The sequence below is a fragment of the Protopterus annectens genome, chromosome 1.part0 (genome assembly GCF_019279795.1).
Source record: "Protopterus annectens isolate FY-2018-M chromosome 1.part0, PAN1.0, whole genome shotgun sequence".
Lineage (NCBI taxonomy): Eukaryota > Metazoa > Chordata > Ceratodontiformes > Protopteridae > Protopterus > Protopterus annectens.
In genome coordinates this window covers 1,175,520,775-1,175,545,774 of record NC_056725.1, presented here as the reverse complement: position 1 = coordinate 1,175,545,774, position 25,000 = coordinate 1,175,520,775, and the positions used below count along the sequence as shown (strand labels likewise).

At 37.4% G+C, this 25,000-nt stretch overlaps 1 protein-coding gene across 4 annotated transcripts in view; it reads left to right on the top strand.

Moving 5' to 3' along the window:
- Positions 1-25,000, top strand: part of LOC122796729 (sine oculis binding protein homolog) — a 1,221,885-nt gene that overhangs the window by 573,029 nt on the left and 623,856 nt on the right. For all 4 annotated transcript variants that reach the window (XM_044065461.1, XM_044065452.1, XM_044065445.1 and 1 more), the window contains one exon: positions 17,989-18,140. In XM_044065461.1, coding sequence (XP_043921396.1) covers positions 17,989-18,140 — 152 coding nt within the window. The remainder of the gene's footprint in view (positions 1-17,988; positions 18,141-25,000) is intronic.

Here is a 25,000-nt window from a genome sequence, read left to right as displayed (position 1 = left end):
GGTTTTAAGTGTATGTGTGTGGATTATTTAATTTGTTTGTGTAGGTAGTATGTAGCGGGTGGTGGGGTGGGACAAGCATAATAGTTCAATGTTTTGAATTTCGCGGTTTAGGGCGTTCTGTGTTTATGCGGTTCGATGAGTACAGATCGACGTTTAGGGATTCAATAAGGTAAGCGTTCGTGTTTATAATATAGACCCTTTAGATCTGTGAGCTTTTTAGTTAAGAACTGATGGAGTCTTTTGAGTTATATAATGTATTTATACAAGTACATGCCACAGGGGTCATTATACTTAATAACTAGTCTGATAAGGAATGAGTATAGAGGAATGATAACTTATTTTGGTCTTGATGAGATGTATTTAGATGTTAATTGCCCAGCTAGATAAATTGTCTGACTACTGTTGTAAGGTAACAGGATTTCTGGTACTGAGTCATTCTGGAATAGTGTGCCTTCTATTTTATAGTTCAGTTTGAAAAACAAAGGTGTCACATGAAGTATACTACATTTTTTAGCATTTAGTTTAAGCTGTTTTTTTATACTTGTTATTTGCAAAGTCTAAAACAAGTTGCAGTGAAGTAACATCAGAGGTTGGTAGAACAACAGTACCGGGCTTGCAATCATCTTCAAATTTATTAAATCATAGGTCTGTGTAATTGGTTTGAAGGTCAGAGAAGTAGACACCAAAGAGGAAGTATCCCAGCACAAGGGGCAATACAAGTCACCTTTTTGCTTTCTGAGGGACTCCAGCAACTTTAGCTATGTGTGTGTTCTGTCAGATATCCAGTTTTCTATCCACCTCACAATACACAAGTTTATGCTTAGGTCCTTAATTTATTGGCAATACAAGCATAAGAAATTGTGTCAATGGCTTTAGTCAGATTAAAATATGGCATGTGAACTGCATGGCTATCATCCATAGATTCTGTGAAATTCTCAAAAGAATTTTGCTAAGATGATAAGGCATGACCTAGTTTCCATGAGGCCAAATTAGTGAGGATCCAGAGAAGTATGTTTTCATCATCTAACTTTATGAATTCTGATATGCTGTGCTCCAAGAGATTGCAAAGTATTCCCATTAGGCCAATTAGTCTGTAGTTACCAGGGTGGAAGGGCATTACAGTGGTCATTTTCCATTCTTCAGAAACTTGTTTAGGAGAGGCTCTGACAGGTAATGTTTAGCAGTAGTGATTAAGCATTCAGGAATGTTATAGGGGCCAATGGATATGATAATTTTATTTATTTATTTATTTATTTAACACTTGTTTAGTGGGAAAGTCCGGCTGGGACAGAGCCCATTTTCAATGGAGGCCCAGGGAAAAACATTCCAGATGCATGTCTTTGGAAAGTGTGAGGAAATCCATGTGAATGCAGGGAGAACATACAGATTCCAATCAGAAGACATCCCAGCTGAGAATTGAACCAGAGAACGTTTTGCTGTGAGGCAACAACATTAACCGCTACACCACTGGCTTTGGAGAGGGCAATTATGACTTGATCCATTGTAATCCTGGGAAGGGATAGGTATTCAAGGATTTGTGAAATTTCTGTGAATGTGCCCGATGTGAATTTAGCACTAAATTTATCAACTAACGTGTTGGCAATATTCTTTGGGTCAGAGTTTGTGCTGTCATTGTAGATTAGTTTGGATCATTACTGGGTGTTGTTTCTTAGTGTCCTGATATATTTGAAACATGATTTGTAATTATCCTCGATGCCCTCTGCTACTTCCAGTTTATGTTTGACTTTGACTTTCCTAATGGTGATTTTTAGCTCTTTACTAATTTTCTTCTTGGAGTCTTTAAGGTGAGAATTACTATTTGTTGTATTATTTTTTATTTTATTATAAATGTTGTTTTTGCAGGTAGACCATCATGGTGGTTTATTTTTAAATTCCCATCATATTTAGTCTTTTCATGGATTGCTTGGGCTATACCTCTTAGTGAATGTCAGTAAAAGTCTGAGGTATATATGGCAGCTGTAGCTACATAGATGTCACTTGTAATGTAGCAGACTTTTGAAAGCTCATCATTGTGTTTTAAGAGTTGTTTTCTTCAATCCTCAAACTCTGAATTCTTTGCTAAGGAATTGATTGTGATTTTCACAGAGAAACCACTTAGTGAATGAATGTAGATATAATGGGTGGGGGGGGGCAGAAGTGGGCTATGTTTGTTACAACAATACCATGAATATTAAGGGCAAGGGTGGGGGGATGGCATTTATTAGATCAAGGAAGTATTGGACATGCTTATTTTTAGTGGTGTATGTTTTCCAGTTAATAATAGAATAATTGACCCAACCTTCTTAATAACTGTCTGGGAGGAAGCATCATTCAATCAGACTTTAGGGAGTTGTGTTGTCAAGAGCATCCTAGCAATGACAACATTTGTATGTCTCTAGCCCCTCACCTGGATGGGAGAGTGGGCTATCTATATCACTGCAGGGACTCACACTGCCCACCCATTGTATCTCTGTGATGGCTACTACCAGGCCATTCACCTGTATACTGTCCAGCATGGCATATGTACACAATAAAATCTGGGATATTTTCTCTGAAGAAGACTGGGTCATAGTCTGCAATGTATCATTGGAAATGAAGTGCCCCTTCAGAGTACAGGAAATACATGATGTCATGTTATCTGTTTTGCTGTGTGTCCATTTGCAGCTGTCTTCAGCAAAGTGTTGAGGATAATGGATTAGGATCATCATTCAGAATTGTAGGAACATCTTAAAAGTGCAAAAAGCTCATTTGTTATTTGCTTGGAGGATGTTGCCCTGTATTATTGTTTTATCACTATAACATGTCCAACACAGTCCATGTACTTGTGAATAAGGTATTCCTTTGTTGTGTGGCCCTGGATGAATGTTGATGCAGGTTGCTTATCTGTAGTGTGAGAGCTTTCTGTCAAATTGCTTAGAAGAGACCCTGTGGATAATGTCATATACATTCTTACTGTCTGATAACATCAGGATTTTTTTATTTAGATATGCCACTCACACTTGTGTATACTAATATATGGCTGCAGTTTACTTCACTGTGACTCAATGAAAGACTTACTAGCTAGTGTTAAGCTTGCATGTTTTTTTATCTTTCATGGGGGTGTCAGGGAATCCAGTGTACTCTCCCAACTTGTTGCACCAGGAAGGTGAGGAACTACAGTCAGTAAACTAGATTCCTAATGTGTCATCTTTGAGATGAAAAATTATCCCAATGGATGGGCCAGCCCTGCAGTCCAGCTGGTGTGAGGTCCATCTAACACATTATATGGGAGTTAAGTATCCCTCCCAACCAATTTCTCTCTAGCTTTCCCTGTGGTATCTGTTCCTGCAAGACCACTTCAGGCTCTCACTGTTACCTGCATCTGTCCCTTCCTCTTGTCTTTCCGCTTCTTCTCTTGTCTTTAATGGCCGCTATACCACACCACTTACCTCTGCTCATTTTATAATCCCTGTGTATGTTATCTTGTCCTTTGTATTTTCCTTTACCTCTTCCCACCACCTTTACAATTTCTGGCTGTCCAGACCAATTTTCCATCACTTTACTTACTAACTAGGCTACTACCATCTCTAGATACTATATTTTTCCCCAACTCCTCTTTAGTCATTCTTCTAGAAAACCCACATCATTCCCTTTCCCAATGCCCTTTAAGCTAAACTGCTACCTCACATACTGAGTACATCACTCAGCTTTTTTACACTGTTCTTGTCAAGCCTATCCTCTTTCTTTCATGCTGTCTCATTCAAAGTAAGTAAACAAAAGTAATCTTACACAATTAGAAAAGGCACAGACTATTAAGACTTCATACACATGAGCCCAGAGCCTTCATAGTTATAAACGTAATTCTTCCTAAAACTAATTATGCATCACCCTTGTGCCATTGTTAACACTGACAGTACCAAATGTCTTCAAGTAGTAGTTAACAGGCCTACTGGTTTAGCCCACTGACTTTTTTATCAGTTTGTTATCCATAAAGTCTTTTTAGCTGTAGCATAATTGGTACATTTATTCATTTCCATCTGTTCATCTGAGGGTATAAGACATACAGCCAAATTCTATTTCCCATCTGAAGAAAGTCGAGTTTTATGTTTAGAAAAGTTTTTACCCCACAGCTACCAGAACCCCTACACAAGCCCTCACTCCCCTGCTACTTATTACCTTTAATTCCAGTGGTAAACACCAGAAACTCCTGTAAAGACCAAGCAGAGCACCAAGTACACAAACTGATAAAACAGCAAACGCAGAGAATGGACAGTCCCAATATTGTTAACTGCTTTAATCCACACAAGACTTCATCAGAAAAGATGATGTCTTGTGTGGATTAAAGAGGAAAGCACTCACTCAGTAATATTAGAAGCTAATCTATCTGTGCATTTGGTGTTTTATTAATTGTAATGTTGCTGCTTCTCATAGTACTGGGTACTTTTTCTTCAGTGACCTCTCTTCTCTGGCCAGATTTGCTTGTTGCCTATATTTAGAAATTGATGAAATGCCAAGTTCCTTTCAAATGGTCATATTTTTAGTTCTATATCTTTGTAAATAGTCGCAAATTAAACACATTCTGTTTCCTGTATGTTCCGCATATAACACACAGTCTTGTTCATCTGTCTCCTGAGTAACTGTTTTACTTTATGTACATCTTATGTTAATTGTACATGACCCTGGTCAAGGCTGTGTCTGAAATGGGTCCTTGTACCAGACTTATCCTGTTACCAAATAGCTACCTGAATATGTAAATAAAGCCTCAACTACCTCTCCCCTTTTAAGTAGAAGAATTTCCAACATTATGCAATTTTGTTTCCACTTTTGGTAGTTTAACATTTTTGACCATTCTGGGAATTTTCATACTGCTTACACGGTATAGAAAGGTGTGTGAGTGTGTGTGTGTGTGTGTGTGTGTGTGTGTGTGTGTGTGTGTGTGTGTGTGTGTGTGTGTGTGTGTGTGTGTGTGCGTGTGTGTGTGTGTGTGTGTGTGTGTGTGTGTGTGTGTGTGTGTGTGTGTGTGTGTGTGTGTGTGTGTGTGTGTGTGTGTGTGTGTGTGTGTGTGTGTATGTGCGCACGTGTGTGTGTGTGTGTGTGTGTACACACACACACACTAAACATTATTATGCCTTGCTCAACTCCCTGACTAGAACAAGACTGTTTTCTAAGCAGTAACATACTATGTAATATTGTAATAAAATAGCTACTTAACTCAGGCATTGCAGTTTAAAACGGAACATCTTGGATATAAAATTGTAGAATTTTTCATATGATAAGTATCAATAAGTGAAATCTAAAATTATCGCTATAAAGTTGATGTAGTTTATTAAGTGCCATTGTTATGTTCTGAAATCATAGAAAACAATACATTTGTAAGGTAGATCCCTTGCATGACAAAAGCTTGTTAAGACACCTACAGGCTGTTAAGATTGGATCTCACTGAAGGTACAAACAGCAGACAGTGCCAGCCAGCAAATTACTGAGGCAGAAAGTAAAACAGCTTTTAAAGCTGTTGGGTGGTTTGCTTTTTCACATTTATAAACATAAAGTGTGGCAGAACAGTGTCTAACAACTTTTAAAGCATCAGTTCTAGAGAAAGGCATTTCATTTCTGCCTGCTGTCTGCCAGCACTAAATACTTTTTCAGCTTTCAAAGACTTTGAAATCCAGTAAAACATTTTTCACCCTTAACATACATGGAGTAGATAAAGATCACCAAGTGGAGTAGCTTTAATCTGTGTGAAATGGAGCAAATGTAAACTGATAGTAGTTAATGGAGTTATGTGCAAGGGAATATGAGTAGAAAATAATGCTGCACACAGTGTGATCAAAATTTTAGTCTTCATTTGGAGGGCCGTATCTCCAGTCATTAGTGGTCCAAGACATTCACGCATGTGAAAAAAGCTTACCTGAAATGTACTGTTCCTGTCCAGGTTTATCAAATAGCAGTGTATATTGCATTCAGATTATTTCTTTTTTTGAAGCTTGGATGTAATACATGCATTGTGCTTAAAATGATCCTCTGTACTTTAATAAAAATAAGTTGCTGTTCTGGGTATCAATCCGTGTGAAAGTCTCCACTCAATAGGGAATAATATACACTCACTCTGAGTTCTGCCTTATTACACATATTGTATGGCTGGAAAGCTTTCATCCATTTGCTTCTGCAAAGGATTATAGAAAGCTGAGCATCAGTGACATGAATTTTACTGGTTCAGTCCCTGCTATGTCTTGGCTGCACATAATGCCAACAAGGCATGCTCTTCTTTTTGTCTGTGATACAGGAAATGTCGGCAAAGGCAGTACTTGTATAAAAATGCTGCAGTTTGACCCAGAAATGGAAGGACTGTGCTTACTTCCATTTACAGAGAGACACGTTTCGTAGACTTTCTTAACTAACACCCCAGTCAGATACAGAATTGAGAACCTGATCCTGGAGTTCGTCATGAACTGACTAGAACCTAAAGAATTAGTGATGGTGTTGTTTTCATCCTACAAATGCTTACAAAGCAAACACACATTCCCTTGAAATTGAATTCTGGATAGTAATTTTGTGGTGAAATGCAGCTACCCTCTTTTTCTACAACAATTTCTTATATGTATTTTACTGTGTTCCCTGCAGAGCCTATTAAAAGCCTAGTAGGACAGAGTATCCATACTTCTAATAGCTCCTGAGTAGCTGTGTCAGTGAGAATTTCCTCTGCTGTCCACAGCATGTAATTCTCTCATGCCACTAGCACTTTACAACTCCCTGTTGTCAGTGGTCACTGAGCACTACAGTGGGTACAATGATTAAACTTTGTTTTGTGCCTCCTGGGTGCATGTTCACTCCTAACCTTCTTTTATTAACTGCATGGAGTTTTGCAGCTTGCATCTTCTCTGTATGTCTAAACAGGTTTTGTTTGCATATTTCAGTTTCCTCTCTTCCTTCCCAAACAAAAATGTGTGCATATGTGCATGTGTGTATGTATGTACATATGTAAACCAACCCCCCCCCCACACACACACACACACACATGCACACAAACACAAACACACACACACAGACACACACACACACACACACACACACACACACACACACACACACACACACATAAAATGTTATATGTATGTATTTAATCATTCATTCATTCATTCCAGGTAAGTAGACTAGAACAAATGTTCCATTTTTAAGAGCTGTAGCCAGGTTATTTGATGTCTGAGGCAGTCTCCCAGACTGGTGCAAAAAAAAAATCTAAACTCCACTCTGATCTGTATCAAGTTTGCTACAGCTACTAACAAACTGCGCTAACTGTGAATGCAGTTTTGGCATTCATTTAAGAAGGCACAGTCTCACCTGATTTCTTAAATAAATGCTGGTACTACACTTACATCCTATCAGCAACTGTCAGTCATGCCCTCTAATGGTATGCACACAGGGCAGCCCCCTTTTACCCTGCTTGTGAGGTGTAAAATTGAAATATCTTGCTCAGAATTTCATGTGGTGGTCAGGTATTGACAAACAAATACTTAACTACAAGTTGTAGTGCATGCAGGATCATTTATAATTCACTGTCACCAGCATCACAGTATCCTTAGGAATGATCACCAGCACCATGGAGGCGTAGACATACTGATTTCATAGATCCCGCCATGGGCTGGAAGTTTCTAATTTCTGTAGATGCACTTTCCAAGTGGTCAGATGTCATCTGCATAAAAATCAACCCATGAGAAGATATTGTTTCAGTTTAAAAAAATGCTCACAAAAAGTGTTCTGCCAGAACAGATTCGTAATGGTAATGGATCACTTAATACCCAAGAAGACTACAAAGTCTGTACTAGGCAAAGCGGCATCAAACACTTCTCATATATATTAAAAGCTCTGAGTTCCAAGATTAGAGCTTTGTAATAAAAATAGTTTTATTTTTTCATATCAAAGGTAAGTTAGACAAACGCAGCTGTTGTAAATCAACATTTAAAGTCATTCTTAGACCTACTAAATCGCAATACTGTCTTTAGTAGATCATATTATTAAAACAGAAACTTAACACTTCTACTGCATACTTTTAAAAAATTTCTTACCTCTGAAATATGGTTGATTCTATGTAAAAGGCGCATGGAATCCAGCAATGAATATTCCCTGTTGCTGCTGTGTAATTCAGATAGTATGATTACCAAATTGCACAGTTCCCTGTCTAAGGTATGCAGATCCATGATAAATGTCATCAGGCATGAACACCACTGCTGATTTCTTTAAAAATGGGAGTGGTTGCCATTTAAATTGTGCTTGCTGTACCTTTCACACTTGTATTTTTATTTATAAAATGCATTAGAAAATGAAAGAACGTGACTGGTTTCTAACTCAGTATAAAATATGTACAATGCATGCAATACATCTTTAGGCTCTGTGCCAACTGTATAAACATGCATATTAATAAATAGCCAGAATCTTTCAAAGTAAATAGCCAGTAGTCACCATGTTTCCTTATCAGAAATTGTGATTCTACCCCCTGACAGTAAAATGAATTTAAATGTAAAAATATGCATTCCCAACCATAACTTTCAATGAAACCCTTCATGATAAAAATAAACAAATAACAGATTATAAATAAGTATTGTCTGAAGTGGGCCACAGCCTAACGTACATGCATGCTAAATGATTAAAAGACAAACTGAATAGTGACTGCAGTTTTCAAAAGCAAAACACAGTAAGGCATCCTAATCCAACCACAACAGTCAGACACCTTCTATATAATATAAACCCTTAAAGGAAGACACTATGTCAGTATTCATTCCAAACTATTAATATAAGCATTAATGACCACTGTGTTAAAAATAAGTCAGACTGACAGAATTACATCAGCTGTGGTTAAGTGTAAAAAAGGATGCAAGTTGATTCCCTCTCCTTTTACCCACTAAATGTTTCCCACTTTCTGCCCAGCACATAACCTGCTAAAAATGCCACTATGAGATGTCTACTTTCCAAGAGTTAAAGATCCCACTACATACATGAAAACAAATAGCATGTATCTTCAACTTTTTCTGGCATCCTATGATAAAAAAAAACTTCATTATAATTTATATGAAAAACAGTAACTACCCAAACCTTAAGGTAAGTGACAGTTGGTGTCCATCCATCTGTGGTCTAAACCATAGAGGTGAGATGAACATTGGCCTATTGGCATGAGCGTTTGGGTCTTGCTTACTGTTGCAAAGGAATTCTTGATGTTAGCAGAAAAAAATATCAGAAGACCATTAATCTCTTTAGAAGATCTTTATTTGTGTAGAGGCAGATAAGCGCTGCTACATCTCTGACCAGTTAAAACACTATATGTTACACAGTGATCTGAAATTTAATTTCATTGGCAGTTTTTTTCCCAGTATTGGCCTAGACTTTCCTACAGGAATGATAATGTTTTTCTATACACATGAGATATAGGAAATGAAATACAATCCCCGACACACAAAATCAGGCCCATGGACAGCGTACCATGTGGCTAGTTACCTCCAGACAGGTACTTAATCAGGACTAATGCTTAGCGTTAACCCAAGTTCCAAGCATTACCAGAGGCCTATTTGATATTGGTTTACTTTATGGTTTTAATCTGGCACAAATCCCACTTGGAGGTAACACCGATCGTTATCACCTCAAGCAAATTATAACCGATTTCCTACACATAGGCTCCACAATTACTCATCGAGTAGATATCGGATGCGCTTGAGGCAAGTCTGATGAAGTCATGGTGAAAGCACAGAAGAATCTTACAATCAAATTCAATAATTTGCTATTAAATTATATCTCAGATACTATTTTTGACTGATATTCTAATGATACTTAGTTTTTATATCCTTGCAATCTGACAGTGTTGTTTAAATCTTGTATTGTTTTTTAACCTTTAATATAACTGCATGGACTCTTTTGGCACTTAGAGTTAATGGAATAGAACAGATGGAAGGGGCAGTCTGTATGGTAAATTTCCCCTACCTACCCATGACCTCTCACTCATGAGAGAACACGCCTACTGACAGGCTTTACCTAGGGCACTCCTATATTAAGGGTTCTATATTAAGGGTTTTTTTAAACATGTAGAATTCTCAGACCTAAACAGATCAATGCAGTGCGTATCTCCTTTTCACAAATAAAGATCTTCTAAAGAGATTAACAGTCCCCTGAGATTTTTTTCTGATAATATGAAGAATTCCTTTTTAACAGCAAGCAAGACCCAAAGACTCATGCTGGTAGGCCAATGTTCATCCCACCTCTATGGTTTAGACCACAGATGGTTGGATACCAACTGCTACTTACATTAATGTTTCAGTAGTTACTGTTTTCTATATCAGTTTGTCTCACCCCTGGACCTCCAGGCAACAAGAACATCCACCTCAGGAGCATACTAACTCTGAGTAGCTCTGTGTAACTCCATTAATTTTTTCCACTTCATTATAACTATGTACAACCAGTCCACCCACTGCAGACCCACCATCCCAAACCATCTTCACTCTTAATTACCATCTCAAACAGCAACACCATTTTCTATCCCCAAACCACATAGGCACCTTTTTCCTTTGCAATAAGTATTTTTGTATTATTGCCTGTGGTATTGTAATAATCTCTCCCTAAGAAATCCACTCCCTCCAGTCCATCAGACATCTGGCCCATTTCTATCCTCTCTTCTCTAGAAAAGATTCTGAAAAAAAATGGCTTTAGTTACAACACACTCAGTTCACCAGCCAGCACTGCCTTCTTTTTCAAATGCAACAAGGTTTTTGATCTGGTCGCAGTACATCCCCCGATACTGGACACTCACTCATAACATTCTTATTGGAAATGAGAAGGTCTAATTGTCATTGCCATTTTTTTCAACATCACCATAGTCTTTGATCTAGCTTTTCACTCCTAGACCATCTCACTGAAATAGACATTAGCGATGATAGACCCCCCTGGTTCAAACACTATTTCTCAATGAATTTCAGCTTACCAACCTCTCCATCAGTTTTTCTGCAGAAATGTGGCCCACAAGATATTTTCTGGCACCTCTCCTCTTTTCTATTTACGTTAACAACCTCTTGACTTCCTCTATTTTTTCTCCTACGTTATGATAATGACATGGTCTTATTCCACTCCAAACATTGTCACTCTTCTCTTAAACTCAAACGTCTGACTGATTTTCATGCCCTTATTTAATGTGTCAGAGATAAGCAGTCATTGTTCAACTCTTCTAAAACAAAAACTATGTTTTTTGGTTCTGAGCAAAAGCTCACTCCTATTTCTAGACCTCTACAAATCCTTGATCATCTGAATAACACCTTTGGAATGATACTGCATTCAAATACCTACGGATTTGGTTGGACATCTTCCTACATTTTCAGCTTGACAACACACACGCACACACACACACACACACACACACACACACACACACACACACACACACACACACACACACACACACTCAATTCACTCCTATTTTGGGCAAGTAGGCTCTCTCCTTTTCTTTCTGTACCATGTAGGAATGCCTTATACAAAGGTATCTTACTGGCTCCATTAGAATATGATCTCCCTCATTTTGCTGCAGCCTCTAAAAGAAATGCATCCACCATTCAAACCATTTCAAACACCATATGCATATTCATCACTCTCTCCCCAAAAAATGAACACCACTGCAAAACCATTGAAAAAGCTAAATTGCTACCTGTGAAACAATGTGCCGATTTTCTTCTTGCCTGTCAAATGTTTAAACTTGCCAAGAATGAGAACTTTCCCACAGTAGCCTCCAAAATATTCAGAGATGCACCAGCATACAGCCTTAGAAGTCTTAACAACTCGGCTCCTCTCCTCAATTCCTCCCCAAATTGGGCTTCAATGAAGAACCTATGCTTTCTCAGCCCGTCATCACAGACTGTGGGACTCTCTTCCTTCTTGTCTTAGATAATTCCTGTCAACCAATTTTCCAGTCAGAACTAAAAGCACATTACAAGATTCAGGAAAATTGTAACTGCTCTCTCTCTGGTCATCTAAGTAATATCTTCATAACATACATCTGTCTACAAAGCTTGACTAACTCTACTCTTCATTGTGATTCTTACAACATGCCAACTGTGATATCCACTCTGTATATAATGCATACAGATATACTGATATCCACTCTGTATATAATACATACAGATATACTGATATCCACTCTGTATATAATGCATACAGATATACTGATATCCACTCTGTATATAATGCATACAGATATACTGATATCCACTCTGTATATAATACATACAGATATACTGATATCCACTCTGTATATAATACATACAGATATACTGATATCCACTCTGTATATAATACATACAGATATACTGATATCCACTCTGTATATAATACATGCAGATATACTGATATCCACTCTGTATATAATACATGCAGATATACTGATATCCACTCTGTATATAATACATACAGATATACTGATATCCACTCTGTATATAATGCATGCAGATATACTGATATCCACTCTGTATATAATGCATACAGATATACTGATATCCACTCTGTATATAATGCATACAGATATACTGATATCCACTCTGTATATAATGCATACAGATATACTGATATCCACTCTGTATATAATACATACAGATATACTGATATCCACTCTGTATATAATACATACAGATATACTGATATCCACTGTGTATATAATTCATACAGATATACTGATATCCACTGTGTATATAATACATACAGATATACTGATATCCACTCTGTATATAATACATACAGATATACTGATATCCACTCTGTACATAATGCATACAGATATACTGATATCCACTCTGTATATAATACATACAGATATACTGATATCCACTCTGTATATAATACATGCAGATATACTGATATCCACTCTGTATATAATGCATACAGATATACTGATATCCACTCTGTATATAATGCATACAGATATACTGATATCCACTCTGTATATAATACATACAGATATACTGATATCCACTCTGTCTATACTGCATACAGATATACTGATATCCACTCTGTATATAATACATACAGATGTACTGATATCCACTCTGTATATAATACATACAGATATACTGATATCCACTCTGTATATAATTCATACAGATATACTGATATCCACTCTGTCTATAATGCATACAGATATACTGATATCCACTCTGTATATAATACATACAGATATATACTGCATTTTGTCATTCTGGATATAATATCACATATCTACCATTTATCCCCAGGATGAAAAAGAAGCAGATCCAGTAAGATAACTGCTCTACCCCAGTTAACAAATTCTAAATAAAAAATATCCTGTAACTGGAATAATTTACCATAATTTGCCAGAACCTCTAGCTGGCACCAAGAAAAGAGAAGAACTTAATATTAACAGTAGTTGCCATTTTAGTTTAACTGTTTTAACTGTATAATGGTTAATACCTCCTTTTGATCCACTTATTTAAGTCTTGAGGATTCATGTTTATACTTCATTTCTCATGTTTCATGACTATTGCCATAGTGTTTATTCAGTCTGACAGTCCTGTCTGTCTGTGACTCCCATGCTTACATGTGTCAGTCTGGTCTATGAGTTGGGACTATTTTTATAGTACGAGTCAGTTTTGCCTCAGGAGACATACAGTGTACACATTGCAAACAATCTCAGCCTTTAAACAGATATTAGTATACTTCTGCAGAACTGCATCTGAACTCTGCAATGCAAATCTAGCATCCTGGGATATGCGCTTCTGTACTTGTAGTGAAGCACTGGAACGCAAATACTCTTTTACTGCATCTGCTTGGTAAATTAACTTCTTACTCTATAAAATTATCCTATTGTGCATAGTTACTCTAAATATGTTGATTAGATTCAAGGATCAACTGTTCTGTTTTGCATCAGCCTTTATACTTCTCAAATATTTATGCTGCACACCTTTACAGCTGTTTTCAATGAATGTGCACTATGTCATGTATAGTGCCACATTTATACCTTGCAGCACATATTAATCCATTTTGTAAATGTACTGCATGACATATTTTCATCATACCAGGTATTTTGCAAGTATTGTATACCCAGAATATGTGTGTTTGGTTTAATGGAGCTTGGACTGGCACTATATGGAACAACAACAGACTGTATTTTTCACATTTGTGCGTACAGTCTAGCAAGTCTTATCTCAAAGGCTTCATTTTATGCCCTGAGTATGAAAGAAGCAATCATGCTAATTTGAATCCTTTAATGTTTGAGTTCAGTAGTTTAAAAAATAGAACCCAACAATATGCTGCATTCTGCACCAGTAGTTGTTGTTGTTTGTCTTTCGGCTTTTCCCGGTTAGGGGTCGCCACAGCGGAAGTCCGGTCTGCTAATGATTGGCAGTTGGTTTTTATGGTGTTGAGTATTTAGCTTAAATACAGCTGGCTTGCCTTTAATTAACAATGTTTTTGACCAGAAATTACTTTTAATGTTAGTAGCAGGTTGGCTTGAATGCACATTTTTATCACTATGGTTATTGTCTGTTTTAACATTGTATGTAGTGTGCACTGTTTTAACTGAATGCAGTTTAACTGTTCCTATAAACATTTGAACTTTATACTATTCATTTGACACTGAAATATCAACACCTTGCTGCAACCTTTTATTCAATTTCTTAAAGATTCTTTTAAAACAGTTATAACTACCACATAGCTTACAAACCTTAATAAATGCATTATATTGTTTTCTTTGCATATAGTCATGTTTATATTGTAAGTGGATTTCACATACTCATTTTGTAGCCAGTGTCATATGCCTGCCTTGTGTTTCCCAGCATTCTTTTATGTTTATACAATTAACAGTTTTTAGATTTGTTTTGCTCTCTTTCTTCTTTCAACACTTACTTTGCACACTTCCATTTTTTCAGTCATACTTTCAATGTTAAATGTTAGAAAACTGACTTAATTTACATACATTGTATCCTTTCTGGTGTTAGATCTGCTTCTCTTAATAGTCTGCCTCTTAGTTTATCCTTACTGATTATACATTCAGCTCCATCTGTGATAAGTGAATCTGCCAAATCACCAAACTCCCAGCCTTGTACTCTATATTTAACATTGGTCACATACACATCTATTGACTCCTGAACCCCCTGATTTCTGTGGTAGAGTCTCCTTTGACAGTCAGTGTGTTTTGGATTTGTCTTTGAAGAGATGTTGAATCCACAGCTTCCAGCTTTTGAGAATTCCTCTGCAGCTTCAGATATGCTAGAGATTGTAGTGTTGTGATCTCTTGCCAAAAATTTAAGAAATATAGCTAAAAGTACATTAGTGCTTATTGGAGCTCAAAAACAAAATATTGAGTGTGAGATTTTAGATTTTACTGCTGTATGAAATGTGTTTAATGTAGACATATGTGAAAAAATGAAAAACAAGATTAATGGTAGACTTTTTCATCAAAATGCTCTGTTTTAATGCTGATCTGTTATTGCCCATGCATGCAACATAGTGCAAGCCTCATAAGAAAACAAATGGCTCTGTGGAAGCATCATTAGGTCAGAAAGTGCAGAGCAGAAGCAAACTATAGTTTCTATCATCAGGACATTTAGTTCTGATTCCAGATTGTATGTACATATTGGTGTTATAAACATATTTTGCCAAGATATACAAATGAAAGAGCAAATAATCTGTACTGAAGAGTGATTGGCTACAGGGTTACATGACCCACCCCTTGGTGTGACTCCCTTGAAGAAACACAAACTGTTTTGTGTTATACTATGCGACACATCTTACGTATATATATTCCTGAGTAAGTTATTTTTGTCTGTATTAAAATGCAAAGTAGATTAAATGGATATCTTTGCATACTAAAAATAGTAGTCATATTGTATCAGTAAATATATTAGCTAGATATCCCCAATGTGTACTGTTTCTGTAGCATGCATTTTCATATCTTTTAATGCTATTACTGATTGTCATCACTATAAGAGATGATAACTTTACATGATGTTTTGTCCTATAGTCATTATTTGTTTATCTGTAGTGCATCTTTTCTATGAACTGCTCTATTGATCATCGTTTACCTGTTTATGCGGAATAATGTGAAATGTCAGTACTGGAACGTTTCTTCATAGACTACAACAATAAATGACCTTCTACTCAGTTGAGGCTAAGCCAGTCATCAACATGTAATATGCATGTAAATATTGAAGCATTAGAAATGTTTCCAGGATAAAGGGTCTGAAGCTTGAGTCCCAGAGAGTAACACTGCAATAATAATTTAACAGTAGTGTGAAGGGGCAGAAAGTAGAATAAGGTAGCGGTATGGATGGATATATGTCGGGTTCAGCAAAGTTTTCCAGAGTCGACTGCTGAAATGAATACACTGTAATTTAAGGTGCAACATTCAGGTTATTCAAGGAGAGACCAAAGAAAGTTAACGTGATGTATCAAAAGAAACACCTGCTGAATATGTACCAAACGAAAATGATTCTAAAAGTAGTTTTATTTAAGTCAATTCTGTAGATAATCTTTTCCATTATAAAGAAACAAATTCACTGAAAATGCACCTCTGCTAGTGTTCATAGGTTTAATTCATGTTAAGAGAATTAAAGTCCAGAAGCTGCCATTAAAAAGGGAATAATTAGGAGAGTATATAAAATATTGCATGATAACTGTAAGAATGAATCATGGAAGGTTAGAAAGGATTGGGAAGAGAGACTGGATAAGGAATTCACAAAGCAGCAATGGGAAGATATATGTGTGTCTCCCAAATGTGCAACAAAATCTAGAAGATTTAGGATTTTTGCTTGGAAATGTTTACATAGATATTTTTATACCCCAAGTAGACTCCAGAGAATTTTTCCTCAGGTGGATAGCAAATTTTGGAAGTGTGACAGGGAAGAAACATGTCATTGGGAACATTTTCTGGGAGTGCAATGAGTTGGCAGACTTTAAGCATTCCCTGCGGGATGCACTGTCAGAGATGCTGATTGGGCAGATTGCTGTAATGAGGGAGATGATTTTTCTGAGCTATGATACAGAATCAGAATTGCCTAGACAGGGTAAGGCCTTGCTTTCTCTAGTTATGGTGGCTGTCAAAAAAAGTAATTACTAAAAAATGGAAATCAAAATCTTAACCGGTTATATTAGAAGTAGTGAATATAATAACAGAGATAAAATAAGTGAAATTGATATCTTTAGAAAAAGATAGGAGCAAACTACATAGAAAAAAGTCGGTATTGTGGGAGCAATACATACAGGTGAGAAATGATGTTTAAAAGAAGACAGTACTTAAATGAGCTATGCAACGTTTGACTGAAAACGATTGGGTAGATTATAAGTGACATATAATGTTTGCAACTGGGAATGTGTCAGTATGGTTTGTAATGTAAAATGCTTGCAACTAAGATTGTGTTGGTGTGATTTGTTTTCATTGTTATAGATGTATGATTGCTTATGCTGTAAATGATGGTTTAATAAAGATGTTTATTGGTTAAAAAAAGGGTCAGGAATTGAATAATTTATCTAATGTTGCTTAGGTTATATGATATATAGCAATATATATGAAGCATAATGTTAGTTAATTTTAACTTAATACAGTTTGATTACTTTTATATAAATGTAAATTTGCCCTTTTCACAAGTGATAATTCAATAAAGGTGTTTTAAAAACAAGAGAGAATTAAAGTTTCAGGATTTTACTAGACTTTCTAGTATTGGTGTGTTTTGTGTCTCAGTGGTGTCACTGAGAAGTGCCATTTGAAAATGTGTTGTTTTTTTCTCTACCTAGTGAAACAAAAGGAAATAAGATGGATAAAAGGGAGTAACACAGACTTGTGAAAAGAGAACAAGGTTAATCAACTATGAACTGAGAAAGTTTTAGGAGTTCCACCCCCAGTGAAACACCCCCTTCTATTTGGCTGAGTAAACTAATCTTTGTTTCAGTTAAAAAGCACACTGCTATAAACGACACTCCGTTCAGAAGAGTCTTCTGCTAATTTTTTCACAGTTTTACATTTCTTTTCGATTTTAGATGATGACGTGTCAAATGTACAAATTATGTGTGCATGGTGCCAGAAAGTTGGAATCAAACGTTACTCTCTGAGCATGGGGAGTGAGGTGAAAAGCTTCTGCAGTGAGAAATGCTTTGCAGCTTGTCGAAGAGCATACTTTAAGAGAAACAAGGTAAGATATGTGTTTGATAAGATTTTCTGAAAGAAAAAAATCAGTCTTGTGTGGATTGCACTTGCCACTTAGCTAATAAACCAATGATTTGTGTAGCATAATATAAGATGCGTGCCTGTTTGACCTTTCTGTCTGTCTGTTATAATCTTCTCCTCTCCCTTCTGTTCCTGTTTTTGCATTATTTCTTTTATGCTTCTAGTGTCCTACGATTTTGCAACTTGCATTAGTCATTATAACTTGTGATCTGTCCCTTAATCATTCCGAATTGAGATCAAAATATGAAGAGTTTTAAAAATGTGTTTCCCTTTGTAGTATTTGGCGTCAGGTTTTCAGCACCTAATATTTGCAGTGTTTATGCTTTTTGCCATTACTTCTGTAGAGGCTCTGACAAATAAATTGCATCCTCTGTTGCTGAATCTATTTTTAAATCACACGTATGACGCTCACCTGCATGACTTTCTGCTATTTTACAACAGAACATTGAATCACTGATGCAGTTAGCTGGAAAATACTTTTAGCTCTTTTTAATAAAAATAACTAGTTAAGTAAACAGGTAAATAAGTTGAACTCCTAATAAAAAAGTTGTTACATTGGAAAGATTAGTGCTGTTAATTTGCAAACAAAGAAACAAAGAGTGGCCAATTATCTCTTATCTAAAGAGTGGTTACTGCAAAATGGATTTATTTTTTCTTTGTTTTCTGATGGATTATATTGTGCAGCACTAATCCTAAAAACAAACAAAATGTAAAAGTTTTCATAACTCAAGTTAAGGATTTCATCTGGAATTGCTTTACACCTAGGTCATTAATGACAAACACCTGCAGGTTGAGGCAGTGAACACAAATACATTTCTGGCTTTCCAAAGATAAAGGGGAAGATACTAGGAAAGGGATCCCCGGATCCCCAGCACATAGGCATTAATGGGCTGCAAATATTTATTCATTTATTTATTTGCATTTTCAAAATCAGACCAAGTAGTGGCCCTCTTTCCCAGATCCAGAATGATTGCTCGGCCCAGCTGCATTTCAGTTAGAGCAAGTCTGACACCCATGTTGGATGTATGTCAATACTGTATCCAAGCACTAATAGTGGATTACCAAGATTGACAGTGCTGTCCATGGGCAGACTATTATGTCACATGTCTTACACAGTACATGGGCAGTCTATTATGTCACATGTCTTACACCCAGTACATGGGCAGACTGTTATGCCACATGTCTTACACCCAGTACATGGGCAGACTATTGTGTCACATGTCTTACATCGTGGACAAAGCAGTTGACACCTATTTAGATGCAAAATGGTTGGATCTAGCTATCATTTGCTATTAGTATCTGTTGTAATGTGTTATCTGAAAAAAGAACTCTATTGTGTTTGATGTCCTGTTATGCTTCTTGGAGAGCACCTGAACTTGGTGCCACAAGGTTTATACTTTTGATGTATACTCATACTTAAAACAATCAGCAACAACTATGAAGGGGGGGGGGTTGATAATCTGAGCAAAGTTCAACGTCTTTCAATCAAAACAGCACACTTTACTGCCATGCTGTTTTGAAACCTCTGCTGTATATTTTGAGCTGAAGGTGTAGACTGGTATAATGTAGGATCAACAAATAACAACAAATATTCTAGAATCCCTCCTTATGCTGTTTGCTGGAGATATTTTCCTAGGATTCCAGTAGGAAGCCAGGCTGTACATATATAAATATGTACACACACACACACATATGTTTTCTGAATCAATTCTTCATGGATATGATGTAAAATATGTAAAAAAGGGGTAGATGCTTTCATAGGTTGGTAGGAGTGTGCAGTCACACAGTAGTGCATAAACCACAAACCGTGGATCATAGATGAAAAGCAGGAGCACATGTTCCTGAAGGTGGCTTTATGTGCTTTCTCAAAGACCCTGTCCTATATCCAGCTAACCTTAAACATGGAACTATCGTATCCTTGTCTGACCATTGGTCATGGTGGAGCTGTCAAAACAAAAAGAGAGAAAAGAGAAAGTATCATGGGTAACATACAAGGGGCGGAGCAAAGTAATGAGTAAAGACATTTATAATCTAACAGGTCTGCACATAACGCATTGGAGAATTTGCCAAAAAATCTTGAAAAAATATGATGTTGCGATTAATTTGTGTCCGAATTCAGAAATAAAAATTTCAGCTAATTATTTGGGACTGTAGAACTAGGCATCCAGTCTTCATTTTTGTGTCTTCCTGCCTTGCACCCTCCAAATGTGTGAGGCATTAAAATACATAGCAAATTCCAAGCATTGGAAGGTTATTTGTTCCTGTTCCTTTTGTACCCAATCTGTGTCTGAAATTGGTCCACTGAGCTCACTGCCCTACCCTGGTAAACGAAGTGAAATACGTAAGTGTGCATCAGCTGTCACTGGACAGTGTTAAAGGTGATGCCAGTAGCAGCACTTACGGCATAACCATAGGTTATTGAAGACAAAATGGTAAACTCGTGTACGTTCTAAAGAAATGAAACTTATACTCAAAACCCAGTGAACTACCATTATTTAAGGAAAATCTAAGTGTCAGACAAAGACAACTGCTTGCATGTAAGGTGATCCACTGCTAAAATCTGTAGTGGCTAAGGGGTTCCATATGTAGTTGCTTGAATCATAGCTCCAAAGACCATAAATCATTCTCTTAGTACTTGTAGACTAAAAACGGGTGCACTGCTAGTCATTGTCATTGGTGGGTATATGACTGACTTATTTTTATTTATTTATTTGACATTTGTTTACTGGGGTGGTTTGACTGGGTCTACAGAACCCATTTTCAGCAGAGGCCCGGGGAGAAAAGCTCCACATATAGTACAATAGAAATACAGTGTAATCCAATACAAATGACATTAAAAATACTATACAAAACTAAGTTGAAAGAATATAAACTATGTTACAAGATATCACAATGTATACTACACATCTAGGACAACTCTATAGAAAATCTTATAACGTGGTAATTTTAATTTCTTAAATAATCTGATCTTTGTTCCAGTATGGCCATGTCACTCACGAGTTTTCAAGTAAAACAACTAGGCTTACCCCATTCACCCTTTTACAATGGTCTTCTCACATGCCTGTAACTTTTCTTGCTACCTCTTTGTAGTGGGCATTGCTGTGTCATGTTTCAGTAGAATCATGCTAGAGTTAGAACATCTCTCATACCACTGGCTATTGATTTGTATGCAGATAGCTTGATTTGTGTTCTTATGTTGATTTCATATTTCATGTACTCTTTTTCTCTTTGATACACTGTCTATCCAGCTTGACTTTTAAGGAGAAGCCTTAGCATCCCATTTTTCTTGCATAGTTAATGTTATTTCTGCATAAATGTCTGCAATACCAAGAGCATTAGACAAACAAATCCTAGATTTATTTATTTATTTGACGTTTGTTAACCGCGTTGGTCAGACTGAAATAGAAGCCCATTTTCAGTGGAGACCCAAGGAGAAAAGCTCCTGGAAATTTCTTACAAATAGTCATAGCACAAAAATATGTATTTTAAGTTATATAATATAAAGAAAATAAAAAGTAAAAACATAGAAAATGCGCACAAGATTAAGCAAAAACACTGTTACAATAAACAGATTGAGATCAATTTAACAGAGTTTGATGTCTTGGAAGTTGTTTTTTCTCTGAAATGCAGCTAGTTCATAGTAATGAAAGTTAGGGAGAGAAAGTGTTGTGGTTCTGATAGGTGTTGATAGTATGTTTTACAGGCTGTCAATGTCATAGCCTTCTGTACCACAGTAGGTTTAATAGAAAGTATTTCTTTCATTATACCAAAAGAGGCATCATGTGACAGACTCAGCTCTCCTATGTTTCCATTCTCCTTAGTTCAGAGGATCGTACATTACTGTCATTTTCTGACAGTCAGCTTTCATAACAGATGCAACACTCATTTGTGCTGCCAGCTACCAAGTTGTCCATGACTTATTTTGTCTTCATTATCTTTCCATGAAGGAGATGAACACCTAGACCTTTGTCTGGTGAGCTGTTACGAGAGCAGGTCATTTTGTGATTCTGGTGAGCAGGAGCAAGGATCATTGGTAGGTCTGTCAAGTAGCATCTCATTTGTGCAGGAATGCTTAGCAAACCGAATCATGCCTTTTTAGATAACTATTTCCCCTTATTTATTAGTCTGACCCTAGCACCCTAGGGCACAAAGTGAGATTCTAGATTGCAAGAGATCAGAGCTGTTTGGGGGAGGCTGTGAACATTTTCTAATGCTTTTGATATCATCACATCCAATTAGATGAAATGGTGCTATGAGTTAGCATTGGCAGGTAGCTTTCCCCTGATGGGTGAATTGACATTGGCAGGTAGAGTACCCTGATAGGTGAGCTTGGCATTGGCAGGTAGCGTACCTCCTATGGGTGAGTTGGCACTGGCAGGTAGTGTACCCCTGATATGTGAATTAGCATTAGCAGTTAATTTACCCCAATGGGTGAGTTGGCATTTAAAGGTAGCATATTCCCAATGAGTGAGTTGGCATTGCCAGGAAATTTACCCTGATGGGTGAGTTGGCATTTGCAGGTATGCTGCCCCAGATGGGTGAGTTGGCATTAGTAGGTAGTGCACCCCAGATGGATGAGTTGGCATTGGCAGGTAGTGCACCCCAGATGGGTGAATTGGCATTTGTAGGTAGCTTACCCTGATGGGTGAGTTGGCATTGGCAGGCAGCATAATCCTGATGGGTGAGCTGGCATTGGCAAGCAGCGTAACCCTGGTGGGTGAGTTGGCATTTGCAGGCAGCGTACTCCCAAAGGGTGAGTTGGCATTGGCAGGTAGCCCATCCCAGATGGGTGAGGTGGCACTGGCAAGTAGTATACCCTGGATAGGTGAGTTGACATTGGCAGGTAGCATACCCCCAATGGGTGAGTTAGCATTTGCAGGTAGCTTACCCTGATGGGTGAGTTGGCATTGGCAGGTAGCATACCCCATACCCTCTTCAGTGGGCTCTTCCAGCACCTGAGCTTGTAATCAAACTTTTGCCAGTTGAGGAATTCTCAGGATCAAAACCTCTGTGTAGCATTTTCCAGTACAACTGAATCAGCATATGTAATCTGTACACCACTAGAAAAGACGTTTCAAATGGGAAAAGTGGGCAGATTTGTACATGCTTGCAACATAAAATAATGTATTAATTTTGCTCAGCTTGTCTCTTGGCATAATGCCAGCAGGGTGTCTGAAGGAAATTTAATACCCAAAATACATTTGAGTGTTAACTTGTACCATGTGCTGTAACAAAAAGGTCATCAAACAGGCACTGTTTTTGTTGATTTTAAAAAGGGATCCCTATGTGTGACAATCACTCTTTTTGTTAACAAAACTCAAAAGATTTAAGGGGTAGAAACTCTCTGCTGGTAGCTGGTTCTGCAGCTTGGAATAAGGCATTTTCTCTGCTGGAGCTCCAGTGGGTTCTGTACTGGAGTCTGCCCTGCCTTCTCCAGTCATTAAAGACTTGGCTCTGATTCTACTGGAACTAAAAATTGCCAAGTGTCAGGATGATCTGATACTGGACAAAAGAGCTAGAATAAGTTCAGAGATCAAACACAAGCTAATAAATTAGTTTTTATTAGGTGTTGGCAGTGATTATATTAGAGTACATTGATAATTAATCCAAATGAAACTTAACCCATGCTCTTCAGCACCCCTCAGAGGATGATTAAATGTGATACCTAAGTTGCTGGATCTACTAAACAACTCTATTGGCATGTTAAAACTGTAAGCGCTTGAGACACTGGCTTGAACACCCTGTCCCATTTAAGGTTTATGTAAGTAATATGTTTATAAGGTCATGAGCAGCATAAATGTTCTCATTGGCTCAATGATCTCTACACCATTAACACTCAATGATCCAGTGTTGTTAATAACTGTTTAGTAGGCTAACAACCACAGGGGCCTTTTTAAACCTAGCCATGCATCCAAAATCTCTTACAAGTTCTGATACCCTTGATAAGTGTAAGCATGGGCCTGTGAGATGAATCATTTACAGGTTACCTGTTTCCATTAGAGACATAGGTTCCAAACCAGGGATGAATTTCCGGTTTCCTATCCAGTTGTCCAAGTTGCACTTGAATTGGGTTAGGGAGGAACTCTGCTTCACATGGATGGACAGAGGAGTCTCTGGGATACCCACCTATCTTTCCAGCAGGTCCTTTTTATGTCACAGACAAGGTTTAAGTCATTAGAATGAGTAATTCTGGTACTGTTTGTTTTGTGGATATGCAGGTGGTCCATCAGAATGGGGTCTGACAATGCCCTGTATGCCAGGCATAGATCTCCCCTCAAAAGCCTGTAGGAGACAGAGTACAGGGATAGAGCCTTGCAGTGGTCTGCGTAGGACATATTACATAATCCCTGTATTCATTTAGTGAGGAACCTCTGTGGACATTCCAGTTGTTGGATATGCCTGGTTAGGTACATACCAAAGGGGGCATTGTACTCAATGATTGGTCTGCTGAATGCCGAATACAGTGGAACAATGACTTCCTTGGACTTAGATGCCATACCCTTGTGTATAAGTTGCGCAACATAGAATGATTTCCTCATCACTGTAGTAGACACATGATGATCAAAGGCTAGATTACTGTCTATGTGTGTCCCTAAATCATGACCACTGGGTCAACTCTAAGAGGTATGTACCTTGTCTTGGGGTACTAGAGCCCTGAGTAATTCATTGTACTTAATCTCCAGTCACTTTCATGTCTTGTCATGTCTTCCATTCATGGGTGAGTTTGATATGGAGGGAAGACCCACAGAAGTACATTTGCTAATTGTTATTTGCTAATGCCCACATTAGAATATGCAATCCCTAAAACACTCCTTCATTCTGCCC